This window comes from Desmodus rotundus, chromosome 13, assembly GCF_022682495.2.
Source record: "Desmodus rotundus isolate HL8 chromosome 13, HLdesRot8A.1, whole genome shotgun sequence".
Taxonomy (NCBI): domain Eukaryota; kingdom Metazoa; phylum Chordata; class Mammalia; order Chiroptera; family Phyllostomidae; genus Desmodus; species Desmodus rotundus.
Window position 1 is genome coordinate 42,422,400 of NC_071399.1, and position 24,085 is coordinate 42,446,484.

The following is a 24,085-nucleotide window of genomic DNA, read 5'->3' on the forward strand; positions in this document are numbered from 1 at the left end:
TCTCTCTCCAGAGTTAAAATGTCCCAAGCTCTCTGCTCGGGAACTATGCAAGATACTGAAAAGTCATATGTATTTTTATAGACTCTTTTTCTGCAAATATGTATAAGAGTGCCCTGTTCATCCCAGTAATTTTTTAACAAGTATTTATTGTTTGCAAACTATATACTAGGATCCATGGATCCAACCATGAACAAAACAGAACTCTCTCTTGGCCCCCATGGAGTGTATATCCAACTGGAGAAGAGACAAACCCTGCAGCTCCCGTGACGCAGTGTGCCCAGGGCTGTAATAGAGGAACTTCTTTGCACCAAGGAGGGGCATCTGGCTGGTGGCCAACGAGGCCTCTCAGAGAATGTGAAGGGAGAACGGGGCTTAGCAACCCATAGGAAAGGGCCCATCCAGGGAACCAGAGAAGATCCTTATAGTGGAGTTGAAAACATGGGTGAAAACAAGTTGAGGAGGCATTAGTGCCTATTTGGAGGGATTGCCTGGACTCCAGTGCTGAGAATGGACTGGGGGAGTTGAGACCTTATCTAGAGAGACCTTGGGGAAACCACAGTCAAATCTAGGCCAGAGAGGATGGTATTCTGGACCAGTCATGGTAATATTAGAAGGAGGAAGAGGTTGAGTTGACAGTACTTTGTGACTGGTTGCACTTGGGTATGATGAAGGAAAAATGGGGAAGAGAACAGCATCCATACATTTTAGCTTGAGTAACTGGGTAAAGGCAGTGCTGTTCACTGACTCCTAAAAAGAAGGAGTCCCTTCATTGCAGAGTTAATGTGTATGCATCTTAACAAAAAATGCAAAGGACAGTCCACTTCTTGAAAGTTCAAACCAAAAACCAAGGAGGTAAATAATAAGGTCTCTCTTTTTATTAGAGAAAGCAATAGATAAATAACTATCCAAATGATACAGGCTTACTCTGATTTTCATTCTTCTACAATCTCCGATTACCATTTTCCTATGTGAATAAAACACGTAAAAGATAGCGTAATTAATCACCTTGTGGAATACTTCTTGAAGGAAGAAAAATGACTTGTACATTGTTTCCAAATACTGGAGTGATCCCTGCTCAAAACTTCCCCTTTGCCTTCATGCACAACCTAACCGAAGGCAGGAGCTGAACCAGAGGAATCATTTGAAAGTGAATTGATTTGTTCACATTTGTGTTTCCCTAAGGTCATTATTTCTGTCAGCCAGCTGATAGCAGATGTTGTGGGGATCGGGGGAACCAGATTCCAGCAGTCCTTGTCTATCATCAACAACTGTGCCAACAGTGACAGGGTCATCAAGGTGGGTGGCCTGGCCCCATTTTCTTTTTCATCCCCAAGACTCTGTCTCATATCTACTATGTTGTAGACAGATAGAACACAGCTGAAAGCCACGTGTCCTTCTTCCACCCTTGTTTTAGCACACCACTTTCTCCTCGGATGTGAAGGACTTGACCAAAAGGATACGCACAGTTCTGATGGCCACTGCCCAGATGAAGGAGCACGAGAACGACCCAGAGATGCTGGTGGACCTGCAGTACAGTCTGGCCAAGTCCTATGCCAGCACCCCTGAGCTCAGGAAGACGTGGCTGGACAGCATGGCTAGGATCCACGTTAAAAACGGGGATTTCTCGGAGGTATTTCTGCCAACCTAGCCAGCAAGGTTTTTGAGAAACTCACACCCCATTCACTAGAAGTCAATTTTGAGAATTTCCCATAATTAAAAGAAACCAATTAAAAATATATGACACTTTAAGCAGTGTTAGGCTCCAAGTTTCTTCATAGTCATCAAATCATTTTAATAATTTATCAAACTGTAAGGGGATATTTATGTCAGATATTTATGTTTTCTAAGAGTACTGTTTGAAAGCTTGTAGAAAACATTTATGTTCATACAAATGCCTGCTAATTGAGGTGCACTTAGTTTCTGCAACAAAAATCCTCTGGTTCTAAAATTCCTCTACTTATGATATAATTAGATTTTCCTGTTATTAAAGTAATGATAGGGCCTCGCTTTTTCCTTTTGATGTCATCCATCTCCACCTGTGGACGTGGTAGGTGTCAGGGTGCCATCTATGTACAGAGCTGCCATGTTTCAGGAGATGGCAGTGTGGGGAAGAGTTGGGTGTGTGGGCTCTAGAGACATACTGAATCCCAGATCCAACATTTACTAACTTTGTGACACTGAGCCAGTTTTCATCTGTACAACGGGGAAATAAGGAAAACAGTAGCCTGTAAGGCAAGTTCTGGGTTCCCATGAAAACTCTGTCCAGGGTCTGTGCCTAAGGCATTTAGGCATGATCAACAGTGTTACCAAAGAAGCATGCTTTTACTTTTAAACTTCTATAATTGCTTAAATTAGTAAAATTATGCTCTACATCTGAAAAATTTATGTAACTATTTTTACATATTGATTATCTATGGAGTCCATTCTCTTTGACCATAACTTTCACTGTATGTTAACTGTAATAAAAAATGAACTACGTATTATTAGTAAATGTAATTTTTCTCTCATTCTGACAAGAAACAGGGACTCACGCATTGGAACTTATAGTAGGTTCATGCCAACAGCTATCTGAATTTTATAAGACTGGTGACTTTATTTTTGCTTTCACTTTAAGGTGTTCATAATGTTATCCTTTCAAAATGAATTATAATTTTGGTGTATAATTTTATGTTTGGAAAAAGTTACAAGTTCTCTGCATTTTTAAATCCAGAGAAAACTATATTCGTCCCTGAAATTTGAGTTGTTCTCTCAAACTCTAGAAAGGTATATGCCTTTTCTTTAAATGGTTTTCTTTTCGCATTATGATGCAGAAATCTAAGAGTAACAAAAATGTTTTTTTTCTTTTACATCAAAATTTAATAACTCTAAATAGAAATGAACCTTAACAAATTTATTGCCATTTGTCTCAATTTGCAGTTTTCTTTCTTTTTTTTAAATTATATTTTATTCTTTGTGCTATTACAGTTGCACCAGTCTTTCCTCTTGGCTCCCCTCTACGCGGTGCCCTCTCCCTAATCCCTCAGGCAATTCCACACTTTTGTCCATATCCATGGGTCATGGGTATATGTTCTTTGGCTACTCTGTTCCCTATGCTGTACTTTACAGCCCCGTGGCTGTTCTGTAACTACCAGCTAGTGCTTAATTCTTCACCTTTTTTCACCCATTCCCCGACCGCCTCCCACCTGGCAACCATCAAAACATTCTCTGTATCCAAGATTCCTGTTCTGTTCTGCTTGTTTACTTTGTTTTTTAGAATCAATTGTTGATAGATATACAACAATAGGTATTTGTTGCCTTTTATTATTCATATTTTTTATCTTTTGTGTAAGAAAAAAAGTTTTTTTATGTTGTTCGAGTACAGCGGTCTCCATTTCCCCATCCCCACCTCCCATCCCTGATTCTTCTTCTTACAGAAGACCCTTTAACATTTCATATAATACTGGTTTGGTGGTGATGAACTCCTTTAGCTTTTTCTTGTTTGGGAAGCTCTTTATCTGTCCTTCAATTCTAAATGATTGCTTTGCTGAGTAGAGTAATCTTGGTTGTAGGTCCTTGCTTTTCATAACTTTGAGTATTTCTTGCCAGTCCCTTCTAGCCTGCAGTTTCTTTTGAGAAATCAGCTGACAGTTTTATGAGAACTCCCCTGTAGGTAGCCAACTCCTTTTCTCCTGCTGCTTTTAATGTTCTCTCTTTGTATTTAACCTTTGGCATTTTAATTATGATGTGTCTTGGTGTTGGCCTTTTTGGGCTTATCTTGTTTGGGACTCTCTGCACTTCTTGGACTTTTTTGTCTATTTCCTTCACTAAGTTAGGGAAGTTATCTGTCATTATTTTTTTCAAACAAGTTTCTAATTCCTTGCACTCTCTCTCTCCTCACGTCCCCATGATGCAAATGTTGGTATGCTTGTAGTTGTTCAGAGGCTCCTTACACTATCCTCATTTTTTTGGACTCCTTTTTCTTCTTGCTGTTCTGATTGGTTGTTTTTTGCTTCCTATATTCCAAATCACTGATCTGATTCCCAGCTTCATCCACTCTACTATTGATTCCCTATAAATTGTTCTTATTTCAATGTGTGTCCTTCATTTCTGATTGGATTTTTTTAATGCTGTTGAGATCCTCACTAAGTTCCTTGAGCTTCCTTTTAACCAGTGTTTTGAACTCTGCATCTAGTAGATTGCTTGTCTCCATTTTATTTAGTTCTTTTTCCAGAGTTATTGTATTCTTTCATTTGGGCCATGTTTGTTTGTCTCCTCATTTTGGCAGCCTCCCTGTGTTTGTTTCCATGTATTAGGTAGAGCCGCTACATCTCCCAGGCTTGGTAGTGTGGCCCATGTGGTAGGTGTCCTATAGAGTCCAGTGGCACAGTCTGCCCTATTACTCAAACTGGGTACTCAGGGTGTGCCTACCATGTGGGCTGTGTTGTAGTTGAGCCTTGATTGCTCCTGGCATGTCCAAGGCCAGCCATTGACTGTGTTCTGGCTGTGATCACACAGCATAAGCTAAAAGCAGTCTGTAGATGGCTGCTACTTGTGCTGGGCTTGGAGGTGCCCAGACAACTACCTGCTATGAACCAAGGCCAGTTGCTGCTAATGCCAGGCCTTGGGGTACTTAGTGAGAGGTACAGGCTCACTGAACCAGATGGTGCTTGTTTGAAAGAATTTAGAAAAATGTGAATCATGGGTTAAGACAAGCCATTTGTATGGAAAAGCCACTGGAAACAGCTTGGATGCACCTGTAAGTTTGGTGCAGCAGGGCCTCAGGGAAACCAGGGTGGGGCAAACAGTGTTAGCTAGGTTAATAAAGTATCAGATATGGTGCCTGTCTGCTAGTTCTTTGGCTCTGTAGGGGGAGGGCTCAGAAAAAGAATAATGACCTCTTCCAGGACTTCTAATGTGGGAGAAAGCTGTCCCCCAGCGCTCACCCTGATGCTGGACAATTCAGTTCCTCCACCTATGTCTCTGATGTCTTTCAATCTGCTGCCCCTATGCTGGAGCTCAGAGGGAGCGAGTCTGAATAAGTCTGTGTATGGGCCCTTTAAGAGGAAGTGCCTGGGACTCTAGCCGTTTGTCTTTCACAGCCTCAATTCCCTCTGGTTTTTATAGCCAGAAGTTGTGGGAACTTCTCGTCCTGGCTTGAAGCCTGAGCTTAGAAAGCCTAGTGTGTGGCTGGGACCACTCACTCATGGGCATCCCTCCTGATTTTTATCTGCCACATGTGGGTGTGGATCTGGCCCATTCTGCATATCCACCCCTCCTACCAGTCTCAGTGTGGTTTCTTTTTTAATTCTGTAGTTATCAGACTTGTATTCAGCTTGATTTCTGACAGTTTTGAATGATGGTTATTCTATAGTTTAGTTGTAGTTTTGATGTGGTTGTACAAGGAGGCGAGCCATGTTTACCTGCGCTGCCATCTTGACCAGATGTCTGCAGTTTATTTAAAAATTTCAGTTTATGTGAATTGTTCCACTTTTTTCAAAAGGTAAGATGTCAGCTATTGGAAACACTAGTTGGTTCCTTAAGATCTAATGTAAGTACATACAGCCACTAGGTTTCTGTCGTGTTTTGACAAGCTTTATAAACAGTGATTCTGACGCACGTGTCTTTCATCACAGGCAGCAATGTGCTATGTCCATGTCACAGCCCTGGTGGCAGAATATCTCACACGTAAAGGTGAGGAATGATTCCTGTGTTTTGTGAAATGAATGTAAAACTGTACAAAGCAGCAAACACAAGCAGGAGCCATTGAGAAAGATTTAGAGGTGGGGGACTGTGTGTGTGTGTATGTGTGTGTGTGTACAAAAATACTTGTGTACTGTAGTCATTGGCATGACATTTGCTTGTCTTGGTGGGCACAGCAGAAATGCCAATATCAAAAAGAAAAATGAATGGCATGTGTCATATAACCTCTTACTGATGGCTCCCTCTCCCAAGATGAGCTTTGCATCTGGGTGTCCCTGACCAGCCAGTCTTAAGCTGAAAAGATTTTACTTTTCCTTTAAAATAGTTCCCACTAAAACTGTTTATCAATCAAAAGACAGTTGTAATAGGAGATCATCAGACAGCATTTCCTGGAATGCAGCCCAATTGGCTTTATTTTGTGAGAAGGCAGCCTTGCTGGCTGGAAACCTTGCCTTCCAGTGGAAGGAGAGGGCAGGGAGTGAATGGTACCTGTTTGTGCATTTCACAAATTAGCAGGCCATGAGCTCTTCACAGGCACCTTTTGGTTAAACACCAGTTGCTCATTTCCATTTCAAAATCAGTGCAGGCTGAAAGAGCTTTTCTTTTTGGAACGTGGGGATCTTAGAAAAGCTAGCCATGTGCACATGTGGCCTGGAGCACAGCAGCACCATATCTGGCTAATGAGGAGCACGTTCACAAAGTGAGAAATCATAGACAGTCACAGGTGCCCAGGCTAGGGGATTTCTGTATTTCTGGTACAGCTGGGTATTTGGAATGAAATTTAAGGGAGTCTGGGCTTGTCATACATCAGAGCCTTAAAGAGGAAGAAATTCAGAAAGGGCTCCATAATCTCTCACTACCAGTACAATTTCCTATGAAGACCTATATTATCAGATAATACATTCCCTCATGTTTAGAAGCAGACAAAGCTCCCCAAAGGGAGCCAACTCTCTTCCCCTACAGCCACAGCACCTGCCAGAGGAGGCGCCAGGGAGGTGCCTGGTCCCAAGGGCCCCAGCTGCCCCATCTATATGACACTGAGAGATGTGGGGATTTTCTTTTTCAGCTCTGCATGTGTGGCCTTGGCCTTGGCCTTGGCTCTTCTTCCTCCCTTCGTTTCCTTGCCCCTCTGGTTCAATGGACAATGAGAGAAAAGCATTTTGACCACCCTCGTAGTTGTTCCACTGGAGTTAATGTATATTTATGTACTCTGTAGCCTAAAATTAGTGGTTGGATTCTATAATTTTGCCTTGTGTACATTAATGTCAAGCTCCTAAATTAATGCTTTTTTTTTTTTGTCTGTATAAAACAAAAGCAAGGCTAAACTAGGATAGTGGCAAAGACATTAGACAACCTATGAATGGCTTGGAAACCTTGACCAATATTCAGCAGGAAAATCTCTGACTTTAGGACCTACTCCTTTAAGACTTGATTTTAAAATTCACTGTGTTCATTTTTCCCAGAATATGGGAGGTCTCAATTAAAATTTTGATGTCTGTCTTGTATTATTGTAAACAATGATCACAAAATAAAGTAACAAGATATTTCAAGTCCTTCATTTGATTATTTTTTCCCAGCTAAAATTATCCAACTAACATAAAACTTTTCCCAGTGTCTCCAAGATGAGTAGAGGCCCCAAATCGGCCATTATTGTTACTATCTTATCCCAGGTATTTATTTCAATTCCAACCCTACACCATTCCCCCCTAGAGAACTGAGTGCCTGGGCCCCTGAACTATTCATGCTTTCTGTGTCCCGGCTCTGCAGCTGTAGGGAGGACAGAAGCCTCTCTTTACCTTAGTCAGCCCATTGGAACCAGCAAAGACAGCCTCTCAGTTCTTCACAGTGGCTGTTGAGTACATCTTGGTTTTGTAGATTGCTTCATGAAGGAAAAGGGCAAGTTCTAATCTGAGTTCTGGATTAACCCCAGCCAGAGTAGGTGAGATGACACCTTGAGGGAAACAGTTATTTTTGAGTCCTATATTTTGCTTTGATTGGCTTTTGCTGCTTTATTTTTCTCTGGATCTGAGTAAATGTCATCTAACCAAATCAAGTTATTGTTTATTGGTTATTTTATAATTAATCTGATTCAGTACCTATTTCACTTCATTTGCACTTTAAAGATTGCATACATTTTAATAAAGGTGGGTGAAAAATGAAGAGGGGTAAGAAAAAGAAACAAATTGAGGGAGGCAAAGGTTAAATATGAGGAAGCAAATGAAGAAAAGTACGCAGTGGTCCCCAGGCTCCCATGGGAATTCTGGCCTGAGAAATAGGGGATTTCAAAATCAATTATTTCATGTAATACAAAAACATACAGGACACAAGGAACCCTCAGTGTTCATCCACTTACAGGTTAATAACTCTCTCCTTTGTTCTTTTGATTCTAGGCATGTTTAGACAAGGATGCACAGCCTTCAGGATGATTACCCCAAACATAGATGAGGAGGCCTCCATGATGGAAGATGTCGGAATGCAGGATGTCCATTTCAACGAGGTGAGTGCTCCAGCCCCTGTAGGTTTTCAGTTACTTGAATATCTCAGAATCCACTGTTTGCCCTGCCAGTGTATCACACAAAGGCTTTTCTCTCTGCACCTGCTTTTTACATACTTTGTCTAATTAAAATAATGCTCCAGACAACTGAAGCAGAGCAGTCAAAGATTCTGCCATTCTCCCTTTCTAGGAATCCCTCCTGTACTCTGGAAAGGGTTTGAGGAGCTACGTAGTAGTGAAGTGAGGCTGAAGGTTCAAACTCTTGTGGTGAAAGGCCTAGTATTTTGGCCATAAAGTTTCTCATTGTTTCCAGCAATTTATTTCTCCAGTTCATGGGTTTTGTTGCTGTTTTCCCCTGACGTTTAAATCAGTGTGTCTGACACTAGATGTATTCCCAGTGTCCCCAAACAGTCAAACACATGGGAGGCCAGACTGGGCTTGGAAGAGGACGGCCCATCAGGCTCTGGGTGCTGCCGCCACTTGTGCTCTGTAGCCCAGGTTCTGGCACCATTAAGAAATACGATCACCCTGTCCCACCCCCAGTAGAGACCAAAAAGTTTGACATTAGATCATTGAAGCAACTTCTGTGTCTTGCCAAAACAGGATCACCTTGCAATTACTTACCTGTAACGAGAGAGTTTTGAAATAAAGCTAGAAATTTAAATAAATGCCAGTTATCTACTTGTGTTCTCCGAATTTCCTCTTCCTTGAACATGTGCCAGTAGGGTTTTTCATGCGTGCCTGCCTCCCCTCAACTCAGGGCAGAATGGAATAGTCACGGGAAAGCTTTTTAATCCTGCCGTTCTTTTAGGGAAAATAAAATTGTCTCTTTCTTCATGTTGAAAGAAAGAACAGAGAAAAGAGTAAATATTTTCTGCCCCTGGTGTACTTGTTTTTATGTCGTTGAGTCCCACAATTAATATGAAGACTTTTAATCACATTCTTGCAATAGGTAGGTAGGGCTATGCTCAGACATCCTGCCCTGGGCTCAGGAAGTCTTTGAGGTCCTTACTTTTCCAAGTGTCTTTGTGAGGCTGGATTTTCTTTGTGTATTCATGTCATCCAAACCAACACAGAAGAGATTGAATGGAGAAAGCAGCTATGAGAATCCAGCTATGAGAATCTCCCATGATAGAGTCAGACATTAAAGAGAGTCACAAAAACATAAAATAACGCCACTCTTCCCAACATTTTTTTGGAAATCAAATTTTTAAATGTTATTTTGTTAACATGCTTTAAGTTTACTATTATTATTTTAATTAATAAATAAGTATTTTTACTTTTTTTCAGTTTTCATTCCTAATAAAGGGTCTTAGTAATTTTTAAGGTATTATCAATAATTTTTATGACTTATAAAAGGGTCTTAAGCCCCAAAAGTTTAAGTAACCCTATCATAAAATGTCTGGTCTCAAATGATGCTCTAAACTAAAAACATGAGAAAAGAGGGTAATATATTCAGTGTTTTTATATTTAAATGTTAAAATAATTTTAACCAAAATAAATAGTTTTCTTTGTATCCTAAAAATAGTACAAGTTGGTTATTACATGGCATTGTAATAACACCTTAGCAATCTCCTCACCTTGAAACTCCTGGATAGGTGGTAATTTTTTTATTTTTTACTGTGAAATGTGAAACCTGCCACTGAGGTAAAGCAACAGAGCACACACGCTCTTGGCTTTGAGCCCCTCACTTCAAGGCCAGTTGTAACTGGGTGTTTTTCTTGAGAAGAGGCTTGAGTGGATCTTCTCCTTGCAGAAACCATCTTTGTCCTCCATGCCAAGTCAGACCTTTGGAATATAGCATTTTGTTTAGAATTCAGTAAGGAAAAAATCAGTTATGTCAAGAACAATTAAAGATTTGAAAGTAAACAGTTCTCAGGAACCCGTCCCACAGGGATCATAAAATGAAGCTCAAGTTTGCTCATCTGATTAAATAATAGCCTGGAATAATCACTACAGCCTAGAGATTTAGCCTGTGAAATCACGTACCGATTTTATTGGGAAATTTGTGAATGGCACTCACTCTGAGCAATAGTTAAACATGTGATAGAGATTAACTTTATCAGTTATTTTCAGAATATGGATTTTCCACCCTGATCTTGAAGCATAAATTTGGAAAATCTTTAACAAGGTCCATAGTACATGACAATCTATAATGATTAGGATGTTACACAGCAGGGTTATAAAGTCCTGAGCAAGCCCTGCACATCAAGATTGAAACCAGCCAGGAATGAAAAGAATAACACTGTTCGAAAAGCCAGGAAAACAGAAATTGTCATGTACGTTTTTGCTTTAGCTATCAGGACATTTTAAGAAAAAGAAAAAGTTGAAAATCTCTGCCAGAGAAGGGAATACAAAAAATTAATAAAAATCATTATCCATTTAATTTGCATTATTAGATATATTTAAATGACTTTAATATTCCTCTAAATGATTTTAGAGAAGCTACCTAAAAATACACAATTCTTCTCTCAGCAGGCCTCAGTGAGTCTGTACTGGTTGCAGTTTATCTCTCCTAACTCTGATCTGAAGGGCAGACTTCCTCCAACTACTTTTGATTAGATAAAAGGGAACATCCCTCCCTGGCCAGGTAGCTCAGTTGGTTGCAACATCGTCCCATAAACCAAAAGGTTGTAGTTCAGTTCCCAGTCAGGGCTTGTACCCAGGTTGAGGGTTCAGTTTGTGGTCTGGGTGCATATGGGAGGCAACCGATGGATGTTTCTTTCTGTCTCTCTCTCCTTGTCTCTCTCTCCCTTCTCTCTCCAAAATCAGTTAAAAAACATCCTAGGGTGAGGATTTAAAAAAACAAAGGAACATTCCATTTCTGTTTGCAATTTTGTTTCACAAGTTAGATCCTGTGCAGACAGAAGAACTCTGAGTCTGCTGTGGTATAAAAATTCTACACAACCCAAGTAGTTTGAGATCCCTCCCTCATTATGCCAGACAGTCAGGGTTCTAGAAGGAAATAGGTGTCATGCTTGGGAAAGTGACAGATCGCTAACAAGGGACTATTTTAAAAAGTTTGGACAGGGCTTGGGGAAGCCAACAAGGAATATTGCAGTTTCCCTGAGGTTAGTAGCAACTAGGTTACCACCCTTCAACCTCTGGGCTCAGGTTGGGGAGAGAGAGAAACCACACAGAATCACAGCCTGATAGGACCTGTGGGCTTTATTTAGGGGTGAGTGCAATCCTAGCACCCTTGTAGGGAGGGAGCCATCAAGTAACCACTATACTCTCATTCCTCCTGACCCCCAGACTCCCCCTGGGCTTTCCATTGACCAACTCAGCCAGGAGCTAGAGGAGAGGGAGCAGGCCAGTAGTCCTGAGCATCTGCCTCCTGAAGCACAGAGCGAGGGACGACAGGGCCGAGAGGGCTGAGAGGGACTTTAGAGGGGAAAATGGAAAATGCAGTCCATCCTCATTATCTGCCCACTTGTTAAAATTTCTTTGTAACCCCCCAAACCAGTACTCATCAAGGTACTTTTGTGGTCATTGGGGACATGCATAGAATGGCAAAAAACATGAGCTCGCCAATTCCTAACTGAGGTGGAACAGGGTAACATTCTACCTTCTTGGTTCAGCTCTCGTGCTGTAAACGGGTGTCCTTTTCTATTTCGTGCCATGTTTTTCCCATCATTGCACTTCTAGCTAGTGATTTTGGTGTTTCACAAAGCCCCCAAGTGTAGTGTTGTCTAGTGTTTCTAAGCACAGGAAGTCTGTGATGTACCTTACAGAGAAAATACTTGTGTTAGATAAGCTTTGTTTAGTCATGAGTGCTTTTGGCCATGGGTTCAATGTTAATGAATCAACAATATATACTAAATTAGTGTCTTTAAGTAGAAACACATGTAAAACAAAGTTATGTACATTGGTCTGCCATAATTTTGTAACCAGAGGCTGTCAGGAACCTAACCCTCTATTTCCCCAAGGAGTGGTTCAGTATTCACTAATTCATTGTTCGTGGTGACTTTATACAATGTAACTACCATGAATCATGAGAATGAGAATCAACCGTGTCAAGCACACTCAATGGTGTTTCACAGAGTAGCAACTATCACCATTGCATGTAGCAAACATACAAGTTAACCAGGCAAGTCTTGCTTATATTAGCCAAATTGTTTCTATTTAGAAACAGCTGCCAGTAACAAACAAAATGTTTACATCTGCAGAACATCTCAAGAGGTAGATGTAGTAGCAGAACATTTTGGATGATTCCTCTGTTTACATGTCATCCAAGATTGATGATTGCCTGTAATCAATAAAGTTGTCTAACTCTCCACTTTTCCTTGACCAAGAGTGCTCTAAAAGTTATGTAGTGTATTCTCACTATTAGAATGATTCCCCAAAACAAGAGCAGTAGTGAGTAGTGAGCTTGATGCATGGAACTTGTCTAATGCTCCACCTTGGCTCGTATCAGGACATATCCCCTGCTTCATTTTGCAAATATTTGCTAAGCTTCTTTGGCCCTGAGCTAGGTGCTGGAAATACAAGGGTGAGCAAGATGTTGTCACTGTCCTAGCAAGCTATACTGCTTTTGATTCTTTCTTCCTTTTGAGGAGAAACACATAAGCCACTCTCTCTTCAGATATGAATTCCAAGTTGTCTGAGCTCTTTATTAACATAAGTTGATGCATTCCATGAACTGGCTGTATGTCATGTGCTAACTTAGGGATGTATAAATGAGGTGCCTGCCTCAGAAAGTTTCACTTAGTGCAGTAGTCCTTAAACTTTAGTACACTTAGAAATTACTTGTATTCTTGTTACTAGTATAGATTCCCATTCTCCCCCCAACACACACACAAACACATACATTCCCAGATTCATCTGGGTGGGTGTGGCACCTAGGAATCTAAATTTTAACAAGCATCCCAGGTGCTTATTCTAATGCCAGGGATTCTCAGCTGTGTCTTGAGAAACACTGGTGGTAATTTGGATTATGCCATGAGCGTTTGCCCGAGCCAGGTTGCACATTCAGTTACTCCCAAATGGCAGATGAGAGACAATATCTAGCTTTATTCTATAAAGATGAAATTAAATTAATCCTGAAATGGAGCAAATGCTATTTAAATGAAAACATTTTAAATATCCTGCATAGCACAGCACCAGTGTGCTGTTTCCACAGACAGGTGCTAAGTACCCTCATTGTATAGGTGTGGCACACTTAAAATAGAACTGGCTGATTACATTTTAAACAGCTTCTTCAGTGGTTTATGAGCCTAGTGCACTGAGGTCTTTTTAAGACTAGTCATAAAATGTGTATTTTCCAGATGTATTAATTTCATTGAGGGTTTTTTCCCCCAACCAGTAATTACTTACATTTCCTTGTGTATATCAACAATTTAGAAAAAAGTATCTTGGCATTTAAATTTTAAACAGAGTAGTAAAACCATGAGGTTTTCTGTATGATTGCCTTTCAAAGTCACTACTATCTAACCATTGTCTGGATTAGTTCCGGTTTTGATGTGAAATGCTTCCTGAGAATTCTAAGTCAATTAATACGTGGAGTTTCTACTGATTTATATGCTCCAATATTTAGTTACTATGATGTCTTAGTTTTTCTGACACTGTATAATTTTGTGGTTTTGGCATATGTTCTCTCACTTAACTATCTATAGTCACTGTATTTTTTTCTTTTCAAAAATCATTACTTGATGCACCATTATCTCGAATAATCTACCTTTCCAAATTTCGCTTGGATGTTCAGTAATCTATACTCTGCTTTCCTGAGAAAAGAATTTACCTTTCAGAAAAGCCATTTTTAGTGTGTTATTGGATAAAATCTACACGGACTCTGCTGTTCATATTATATATTGCCATTTCTTTATAAAAAGTGATTTTAGACTGATAATCTGTAGATTCTATAAATGCCTCCTGGATCAGAAAAAAGATGAAGTCCAGTAGAGTATAAAAATTGATGATGTGTTATTTCCTAAGTTTTTATTACCATCAAATTATAATATTTATTTTTCTTTTCTTTTAAATAATTATTTTATTGTTTTTCAGTTACAGTTGTCTGCATTGTCTCCCCTCTACTCCCCCCCATCCCAGCCAAACCCACCTCCCTCCCTTGCTTCCACCCTCCCCCTTGGTTTTGTCCATGTGTCCTTTATAGTAGTTCCTGAAAACCCTTCCCCGCATTGTCCCACCACCCCTCCGGCTATTGTTAAATTATTTTTTTAAATATATTTTACTGATTATGCTATTACAGTTGTCCCATTTTCCCCCCTTCACTCCCCTCCACCCTGCACTCCCCTCCACCCTTCACACCCCCTCCTGCCCACATTCCCTCCCTTTAGTTCATGTCCATGGGTCATACATATTAGTTCTTTGGCATCTACATTTCCTATACTATTCTTACCCTCCCCCTGTCTATTTTCTACCTACCACTTATGCTACTTATTCTCTGTACCTTTCCCCCCTCTCTCCCCCTCCCACTCCCCTGTTGATAACCCTCCATGTGATCTCCATTTCTGTGATTCTATTCCCGTTCTAGTTGTTTGCTTAGTTTGCTTTTGTTTTTATTTTAGGTGTGGTTGTTAATAACTGTGAGTTTGCTGTCATTTTACTGTTCATATTTTTTATCTTCTCTTTCTTAGATAAATCCCTTTAACATTTCATATAATAAGGGCTTGGTGATGATGAATTCCTTTAACTTGACCTTATCTGAGAAGCACTTTATCTGCCCTTCCATTCTAAATGATAGCTTAGCTGGATAGAGTCATCTTGGATGTAGATCCTTGCCTTTCATGACTTCAAATACTTCTTTCCAGCCCCTTCTTGCCCGCAAGGTCTCTTGTGAGAAATCAGCTGACAGTCTTATGGGAACTCCTTTGGAGGTAACTGTGTCCTTTTCTCTTGCTGCTTCTAAGATTCTCTCCTTCTGTGTAATCCTGGGTAATGTAATTATGATGTGCCTTGGTGTGTTCCTCCTTGGGTCCAGCTTCTTTGGGACTCTCTGAGCTTCCTGGACTTCCTGGAAGTCTATTTCCTTTGCCAGATTAGGGAAGTTCCCCTTCATTATTTGTTCAAATAAGTTTTCAATTTTTTGTTCTTCCTCTTCTCCTTATGGCACCCCTATAATTCGGATGTTGGAACATTTCAAGATGTCCTGGAGGTTCCTAAGCCTCTCCTCATTTTTCCAAATTCTTGTTTCTTCATTCTTTTCTTGTTGGATGTTTCTTTCTTTGTTTTGGTCCACACCATTGATTTGAGTCCCAGTTTCCTTTGCCTCACTATTGGTTCCCTGTACATTTTCCTTTGTCTCTCTTAGCATAGCCTTCATTTTTTCATCTAATTTGCGACCAAATTCAACCAATTCTGTGAGCATCCTGATTACCAGTGTTTTGAACTGTGCGTCTGATAGGTTGGCTATCTCATCGTCACTTAGTTATATTTTTTCTAGAGCTTTGATCTGTTTTTTCATTTGGGCCTTCTTTTTTGGTCTTGGCACACCTGTTGCGTAAAGGGGCAGGGCCTTATGTATTCACCTGGGCAGGGCAACCCACATTGCTGCACTGTGACATTGTATTTGGGGAACAATGGTGCTTGCTCCGCTCTGCCGGATTTCAGTCACTTCCCCTGCTACCCACAAGCAAAGTGGGCCCTTCTGGTGCTGATGCCCATGTGGGTGTGTTGGTGTATGATATGGGACCCAGTGGGTCTCTCCAACAAACTTTCCTGTGAGGCTGGGAGTTTCTCCCACTGCCACCTCAACCCCCAAGGGGTTTTCAGTCAATGATTTGAGGCTTTATTTCCTGGTGCTGGAGCCCTGGGGTTGCATGGTCTGTTTCACTCCCCCTTTTTCCTCCCGGTTTATCTGTGTATGAATGTGGGACCACAGGGTCGGCCAGTCACCACCTCGCAGGATCTGCCAGCTGCGCCTTGCCGGCCAGCTGCAGCCTTGCCTGCCCTGCTCCACAATCCGCCACCTTGCTGGGTCCGCCAGCTGCTGCCTTGCTGCGAGTCCTCTCTGCCCTGGCTGCCCATCTCTGCCCCTGCTACCGGTCTGGATGAATGTTTCTTCTTTATCTCCTTTGTTGTTGGATTTCCATACAGTCTGTTTTCCTGTCAGTTCTGGTTGTTTTTTGTTTTTAAATTTGTTGTTGTCCTTCCTTTGGTTGTGCAAGGAGACGCAGTGTGTCTACCTATGCCTCCATCTTGACCAGAAGCCTCAGAACATCATTTTAAAATCAACTAATATCTGTCTTATATATTACTTCATTCTTGTGATAGTTGTGTATGTCTTTACGCATTTTCATGCCTCATAAAATTATCAACATTTAATTACTAGTTTATGTTTGACACATAGATAACTTTGAGTGTGACAATGTAGTATTTTTTTAATCATTTTCACATCCCCAACTTTTGCCACTCTCTTGCCACTCTCTGATTCAAATTTTGCCGCTTTCTGATTCAAATTTTATACTCCATTCCCTCAAACTACTTGCAAATGCCCCCCCAATCATGCTGCCATCTTCCCCATGTCTGCCTATGCTGTTCCCTTACCCTGGAATGTCTCCCCTCTCATCCTTCCTGCATCCACTCCTACCTTTTACCGTCACCTCCTAAAGCCTGATCATTTTTAAGACTCAAGTCAGTCGTCACCTTCTGCAGCCTTCTATGCGCCCCACCTTTCCTCATCAGCACACTGATGGATGCCACTCCTTTGCATCTTTGATTCCTTGCACATTTCTTCATCAGCACACTTACCACCATCTTTTATAATCTCCTTATGGATCTGTCTCCATAATCTTAGCTCTATGAGAGCAGGAAGTGCTTTTTTCACTTGATCATTGGCCTCCCCAGTACTCACCCAGGGATCCACTGACTACTGTTAAATAAATAAATCCCTGCTGCTCTCGATTCAGAGTATCTACCTTTGTGACAGGTCCTACTCTTCATTTACAGTATGGCAGAGGATCAAATATGTTTAAAGGCAACTATAAAATCCCTTAAAAATATATTAGCAAATTGAATCTAACAGTACATGAAAAGGAGTCCCAGGGTTTTCCCTGGCCTGCACTATTGGTTCAACATTCAAAAACCAACAAATACAATTCAACATATTAACAGAATAAATAAGAAAAAAACATATAACCATCTTAATACATGCAGAAAAATCATTTCATAAAATTCAACATCCATTCATGTTGAAAAACTAAAAATAGAAAGAAACTCCCTCAACCTGAGAAAGATTATCTACAAAAAATCTACAGCTAATACTACACTTAATGGTGAAAGAATGAATACTTCCACCCTAAAATTGGGAACAAGACAAGAAATATCTTTTCACCATACCTATTCAACAGTGTGCTAGAAGGCTTATTAGCAAATGCTGTGAGGCAAGAAAAAGAAGAAATACTGTCTATATTAACACCAGATGCAGCTGTATTTTGTGACAGAAAATCCCAAGGAATTTACAGAAGAAACCATTAAAACTAATAAGTGAGTTTAGCAAGATCACAGGATATAAGATCAATATATAAAACCAATCAACTTTCTTTTTAGATATCCTTATAATGTAATTTCACTATGGTGTTCATGGTTATTTTGTATAATTTTTGCAAACAAATACACTTGATGACTTTCAATCTTATCCCAAACTTACTTCTCTGAAAAAAATGATTCATCAGAATTTATAAATACAATTCATAATAACATCAAAAAATGCAAAATTTAGTATAAATCTGCATGGATCTGTATGGTAAAAACTGATGAAAGAAATCAAAGAACTAAATACATGGAGTGAGTGAAGACTCAATATTGCTAAGATGTCAATTATCTAAATTGAGTTATAGATTCGAAGCAGTCCCAATCAAACTCCCATGTGGACTTTTGGTAAAAATTGACAAACTGACTCTAAATAGAAAGGCAAAGGAACTAGACTACCCAAAGCAATTTTGAAAAAGTTGGAAGAGTCACACTACCTGATGATAAGATTACAATAAAGCAGTTGTCCTCACTGAGGATGATTTTCCCACCCAGGGGACATTTGTCAACGTCTGGAAACATTTTTTATTGTCACGATTTGGGGGGTTGGGGATGCACCTGCTACTGGCATCTAGTTGGTAGTGGTCAAGGATACTGCTGGACATTCTGTAATGCACAGGACACCCCCCAGAGCAAAGAGTTATTTGGCCCAGCATATTAGAAATGTCACCGCAGAGAAACCCTTCTATAATTCTACAGTAGTAATCAAGACAGTGTGGTATTGGCAGAAGGATCGAGGCATATGTCAATGGAAAAAAATAGAGAAGCCAGAAATAGACCTATACACATATGGTCAATTGATTTTTGAATACGATTCAAAGACAATGCCATGAAAAAAGGATAGTCTTTCATCAAATGGTGATGGAAAAACTGGGCATACATATGGAAAAAGTAGATGTTGATCCATACTTTATACTATATTCAAAAATAATGAACCATAGATTTAAATATAAAATGTGAAACTATGAAATTTCTGGAAGAAAACATAGGAAAAAGTCTTTGTGAGCTTAAGTTAAATAAAGATTTCTTAGATATAATTTATAGAGCACATTCCAGAAAATAAAACCTTGATATATTGAACATCATCAAAATCAAAAAATTCTCTCTTCAAAAGACAATGTTAAAAAACTCCAGAGACAAGCTACAGATTGGAAGAAAATTACAACTCACGTGTCTGGCAAAGGACTTTTACATAAGATATATAAAAAAACTCTCAAAATCCAGTAATAAGAAAGTCAACAACCCAGTAGAGAAGTGAGCAAAATATTTGAATAGACACTTCACTGGATCTATATAGATGACAAATAGTCACATGAAAATTGACTCAGCATCATTAGTGAAACCCCACTCAACGGGCTTAAACAGAAAGGTCAGATTAATTAGTTCCCATTAGGAAATTCCTGAGGGATTGACAATGGTCAGTCCAAAAGTTTAGTGATGCAGTTGCTTTGGGAGGGAGAGAGAGCCCTCCACTCTGTTGCTAAGGCAGACAGGCCCCTGGCTATTGATAAGATGGATGCCAGCTTCTGTCAAGTTACATGCTGCCTCTCTTATGTCCACTCTGGCAACAGCACTTCTGTCCCTGAATTCCAAACTGAGGTACAAAAATTACCCCTATTGGCCTGTTTAGATCACGTGTCCACCCATGATGAAGCAATGCCAGTGGCCAGTAAATAGATTTATGCTGATTACTTTAAAACTGAGCCACATGCCCCAACCCTTGAGTCATGGATAATGTTAGCTTCCTCCAAAGTTTAAGGATTTTATTTATTATTAATTATATTTTATTGATTATGCTATTACAGTTGTCCCATTATTTTTATCCCCTTTATCCCCTTGCTCCCTGCATCCTCCCCACCCCCCTTAGTTCGTACATAGGTCATACATATAAGTTCTTTGGCTTCTCCATTTCCTATACTATTCTTTTAACTAAAAGACTTTATTTATTTATTGTTAGAGAGAGGGAAAGGGAGGAAGAAAGAGAAGGAGAGAAACATCAATGTGTGGTTGCCTCTCACATGCCCCCCACTGGGGACCTGGCCCACAACCCAGGCATGTGCTCTGACTGGGAATCAAACCAGCAACTCTTCTGTTCACAGGCCGGCACTCAATCCACTGAGCCACACCAGCCAGGACTCCTATAATATTTGTAACTGCCTCCTGTCTATTTTGTACCTACCCATTATGCTTCTTCTTCCCTGTAACTTCTCCCCCCCATTTTCTCCCTTCCACCTCCCCACTAATAATAACCTACCATGTAATCTCCATTTCTGTGATTCTGTTCTAGTTTTTCCTTAGTTTGTTTTTGTGGTATTTTTTGGTTTTCTTAGGTTCAGTTATTGATAGTTGTGAATTTGCTGTCATTTTACTGTTCACAGCTTTGATCTTCTTTTCTTAGATAAGTCCCTTTAACATTTCATATAATAAGGGTTTGGCGATGATGAACTCTTTTAACTTTACCTTGTCTGGAATACACTTTATCTGCCCTTCTATTCTAAATGATAGCTTTGCTGGATAGATTAACCTTGGATTAATCTATGTTCTTCCTTTTCATGACTTTGAATACTTCTTTCCAGCCCTTCTTCCTGTAAGGTTTCTTTTGAGAAAGAAATCAACTGATAGACTTACAGGAACTCCTTTGTAGGTAACTATCTCCTTTTCTTTTGCTGCTTTTAAGATTCTCTCCTTATCTTTAATCTTGAGGAATTTAATTATGATGTGTCTTTCTGTGGTCCTCTTTGGGTACAGCTTGTTTGGGATTCTCTGAGCTTCCTAAACTTATGTCACTTTCCCTTGCCAGATTGGTGAAGTTTTCTTTCATTATTATTATTTTTTAATTCAGTTACAATTGTCTGCATTTTCTCCACTTCCCTCCACCCCACCCCAGCCAGTCCCACCTCCATCCCCCACCTCTACCCTCCCCCTTGATTTTGTCCTTGTGTCATTTATACTAGCTCCTATAGACCCCTCTCCCCACTATCCCCTCCCTGCTCCCCTCTGGCTATTGTTACATTGTTCTTAATTTCCATGTCTCTGATTATATTTTGTGTGCTTTTTTCTTTTGTTGATTATGTTCCAGTTAAAGGTGAGATTGTATGGTATTTGTCCCTCACCACCTGGCTTATTTCACTTAGCATAATGCTCTCCAGTTCCATCCATGCCATTGCAAAGGGTATAAGCTCCTTCTTTCTCTCTGCTGCGTAGAATTCCATTGTGTAAATGTATCATAGTTTTTTCATCCACTCATTTCTGATGGGCACTTAGGTTGCTTCCAGTACTTGGCTATTGTAAATTGTGCTGCTATGAACATAGGGGTGCATAGGTTCTTCTGGATTGGTGTTTCAGGGCTCTTAGGGTATAATCCCAGCAGCGGAATTGCTGGGTCAAAGGGCAGTTCCATTTTTAGTTTTCTAGGAAAGTTCATACTGTTTTCCGGTGGCCGCACCAGTCTGCATTCCTACCAAAAATGTACTAGGGTTCCCTTTTCTCGGCATCCTCTCCAACATTTGTTTGTTGATTTGTTTATGTTGGCCACTCTGACTGGTGTGAGATGGTACCTCATTGTGGTTTTAATTTGCATCTCTCTGATGCATAGTGATGGCTGAGCATCTTTTCCTGTCTCTGGGCCCTCTGTATGTCTTCCTTGGAGAAGTGTCTATTCAAGTCCATTGCCCATTTTTTTAATTGGGTTGTTTGTCTTCCTGGAGTGGAGTCGTGTGAGTTCTTTATATATTTTGGAGATCAGGCCCTTGTCTGAGGTATCATTGGCAAATATGTTTTCCCATACTGTTGGTTTTCTTTGTATTTTAATGCTGTTTTCTTTATCCATGAAGAAGCTTTTAATTTTGATGAGGTCCCATTTGTTTATTCTTTCCTTTATGTCCCTTGATTTAGGGGACATGTCTGTGAGGATGTTGCTGCATGGAATGTCTGAGATCATCCTTCCAATGTTTTCCTTTAGGACTTTTATGGTGTTAAGACTTATATTTAAGTCTTTACCCATCTTGAATTTATTTTTTGTATGGCGTAAGTTGGTGGTTGAGTTTCATTTTTTTGCACGTAGCTGTCCAGATCTCCCAACACCATTTGTTGAAGAGGCTATTTTTGCTCCATTTTATGATCCTGCCTCTTTGTCAAATATTAATTGCCCATAAAGACTTGGCTTTATTTCTGGGCTCTCTCTTCTCTTGCATTGGTCTATGTGACTAATTTTATGCCAGTACCACGTTGTTTTGATTACAGTGGCCTTTTAATACAGTTTGATATCAGGTATTGTGATCCCTCCTGCCTTGTTCTTCTTTCTCAAAATTGCTGCAGCTATTTGGGGTCGCATATGGTTCCATATAAATTTCTGAAATGTTTGTTCTATATCTGTGAAATATGTCATGGGTACTCTAATAGGGATTGCACTGAATCTATAAGTTGCTTTGGGTTGTATGGCCATTTTGATGATGTTAATTCTTCCAGTCCATGAGCATGGTACATGCTTCCATTTGTTTGTGTCTTCCTTAATTTCTTTCTTCAGTGTTGTGTAGTTTTCTGAGTACAGGTCTTTTACCTCCTTGGTTAATTTATTCCTAGGTACTTTATTTTTCTTGTTGCTATATCAAATGGGATTTTTTTCCTGATTTCTGTTTCTGCAGTTTCATTGTTCGTATACAGGAATGCCTTTGATTTCTTAGTATTGACTTTGTATCCAGCTGTTTTGCCAAATTCATTTATTAGGTCAAGTAGTTTTTTGGTGGAGTCTATAGGATTTTCCATGTACACTATCATGTCATCTGCGAACAATGACAGTTTTTCATTTCCTCCTTTCCAATTTGAATGGCTTTTATTTCTTTTTCTTGTCTGATTGCTGTGGGTAGGACTTCCAATACTATGTTGAATAGGAGTGGTGAGAGAGGGCATCCTTGTGGTGTTCCTCATCTTAGTGGGAAAGCTCTAAGTTTTTGTCCATTGAGTATGATGTTGGCTGTAGGTCTCTCATATATGACCTTTATTATGTTGAGGAATGCTCCCTCTATTCCCACTTTGTTGAGGGTTTTATCAGAAATGGGTGCTGTACCTTATCAAATGCTTTTCCGCATCCATTGACATGATCATGTGATTTTTGTCTTTGCTTTTGTTTATGTGGTGTATTATGTTCATTGATTTGCGAATATTGTACCATCCTGGCGTCCCTGGAATGAATCCTTATTGGTCATGGTGTATGATGTTTTTAACATATTGCTGGATGCGGTTTGCCAATATTTTGTTGAGAATTTTAGCGTCTATGGTTCATCAGCGATATTGGCCTGAAGTTTTCTTTCTTCATTGCGTCCTTACCTGGTTTTGGGATTAGGATGATGCTGGCTTCATAAAAAGAGTTTGGGAGTCTTCCATCAGTTTGGATTTTTTTGAAATCTGTGGAGGATGGGGGTTAGCTCCCCCTTGAATGCTCTGTAGAATTCTCCTGTGAAACCATCTGGTCCAGGGCTTTTGTGTGTTGGAAGCTTTTTCATTACCGTTTTAATTTCATCAGGAGTTACTGGTCTGTTCAGGCTTTCTGCTTCTTCATTGAGTTTTGGAAGGTTATATTTTTCTAGAAATTTGTCCATTTCATCTAGGTTTTCAAATTTGGGGGCATACAGTTCTTCACAGTAATTTCTTACAATCCTTTGTATTTCGGTGGTATCAGTTGTAATCTCTCCTCTTTCATTTCTGATTGTGTTTATTTGGGTCCTCTCTCTTTTTTTCTTGATGAGCCTGCTTAAGGGCTTGTCGATTTTGTTTATCTTTTCAAAGAACCAGCTCCTGGATTCATTGACCCTTACAATTGTGCCTTTAGTCTCTATGTTATTTAATTCTGCTCTGATCTTGGTTATTTCCTGCCTTCTACTTGCTCTGGGTTGTCTTTGTTGTTGTTCCTCGAGTTCTTGTAGGTGTACGGTTAGATTGTTTATTTGAGCTGTTTTGATTCTTTTCAGGTAGGCCTGTATTCCTCTGAACTTCCCTCTCAGGACTGCCTTTGCTGTTTACCATAGGTTTTGGATTGTTGTAAGTTCATTTTCATTTGTTTCCAGAAACTTTTTGATTTCTTCTTTAATCTCATTTTTCACCCAGTCATTGTTTAATAGCATGTTATTCAGTCTCCATGTTTTTGAGTGTTTGGGGGTATTTTCCTTGAGATTTGTTTCTAGTTTCATCCCTTATGGTCAGAGAAAATGCTTGATATGATTTCAGTTTTCTTGAATTTGTTGAGGGTTGCTTTGTGTCCCCCTCATGTGGTCTATCTTCGAAAATGTTCCATGTGCATTTGAAAAGAATGTGTACTTTGTTTCTTTGAGATGAAACGCTCTATATATATCAGTTAAGTCTATTGCATCCAGGGCATTGTTCAATGCCACAGTATCTTTGTGGATATTTTGTTTGGAAGATCCATCC

General features: G+C 39.8%; 1 protein-coding gene across 17 annotated transcripts in view; it reads left to right on the forward strand.

Moving 5' to 3' along the window:
* DOCK9 (dedicator of cytokinesis 9) overlaps positions 1 to 24,085 on the forward strand; it is a 344,395-nt gene that overhangs the window by 292,485 nt on the left and 27,825 nt on the right. For all 17 annotated transcript variants that reach the window (XM_045186630.2, XM_024578994.4, XM_053916340.2 and 14 more), the window contains 4 exons: positions 1,183 to 1,296; positions 1,415 to 1,630; positions 5,613 to 5,670; positions 8,070 to 8,176. In XM_045186630.2, the coding sequence (XP_045042565.2) occupies positions 1,183 to 1,296; positions 1,415 to 1,630; positions 5,613 to 5,670; positions 8,070 to 8,176 (495 nt within the window). The remainder of the gene's footprint in view (positions 1 to 1,182; positions 1,297 to 1,414; positions 1,631 to 5,612; positions 5,671 to 8,069; positions 8,177 to 24,085) is intronic.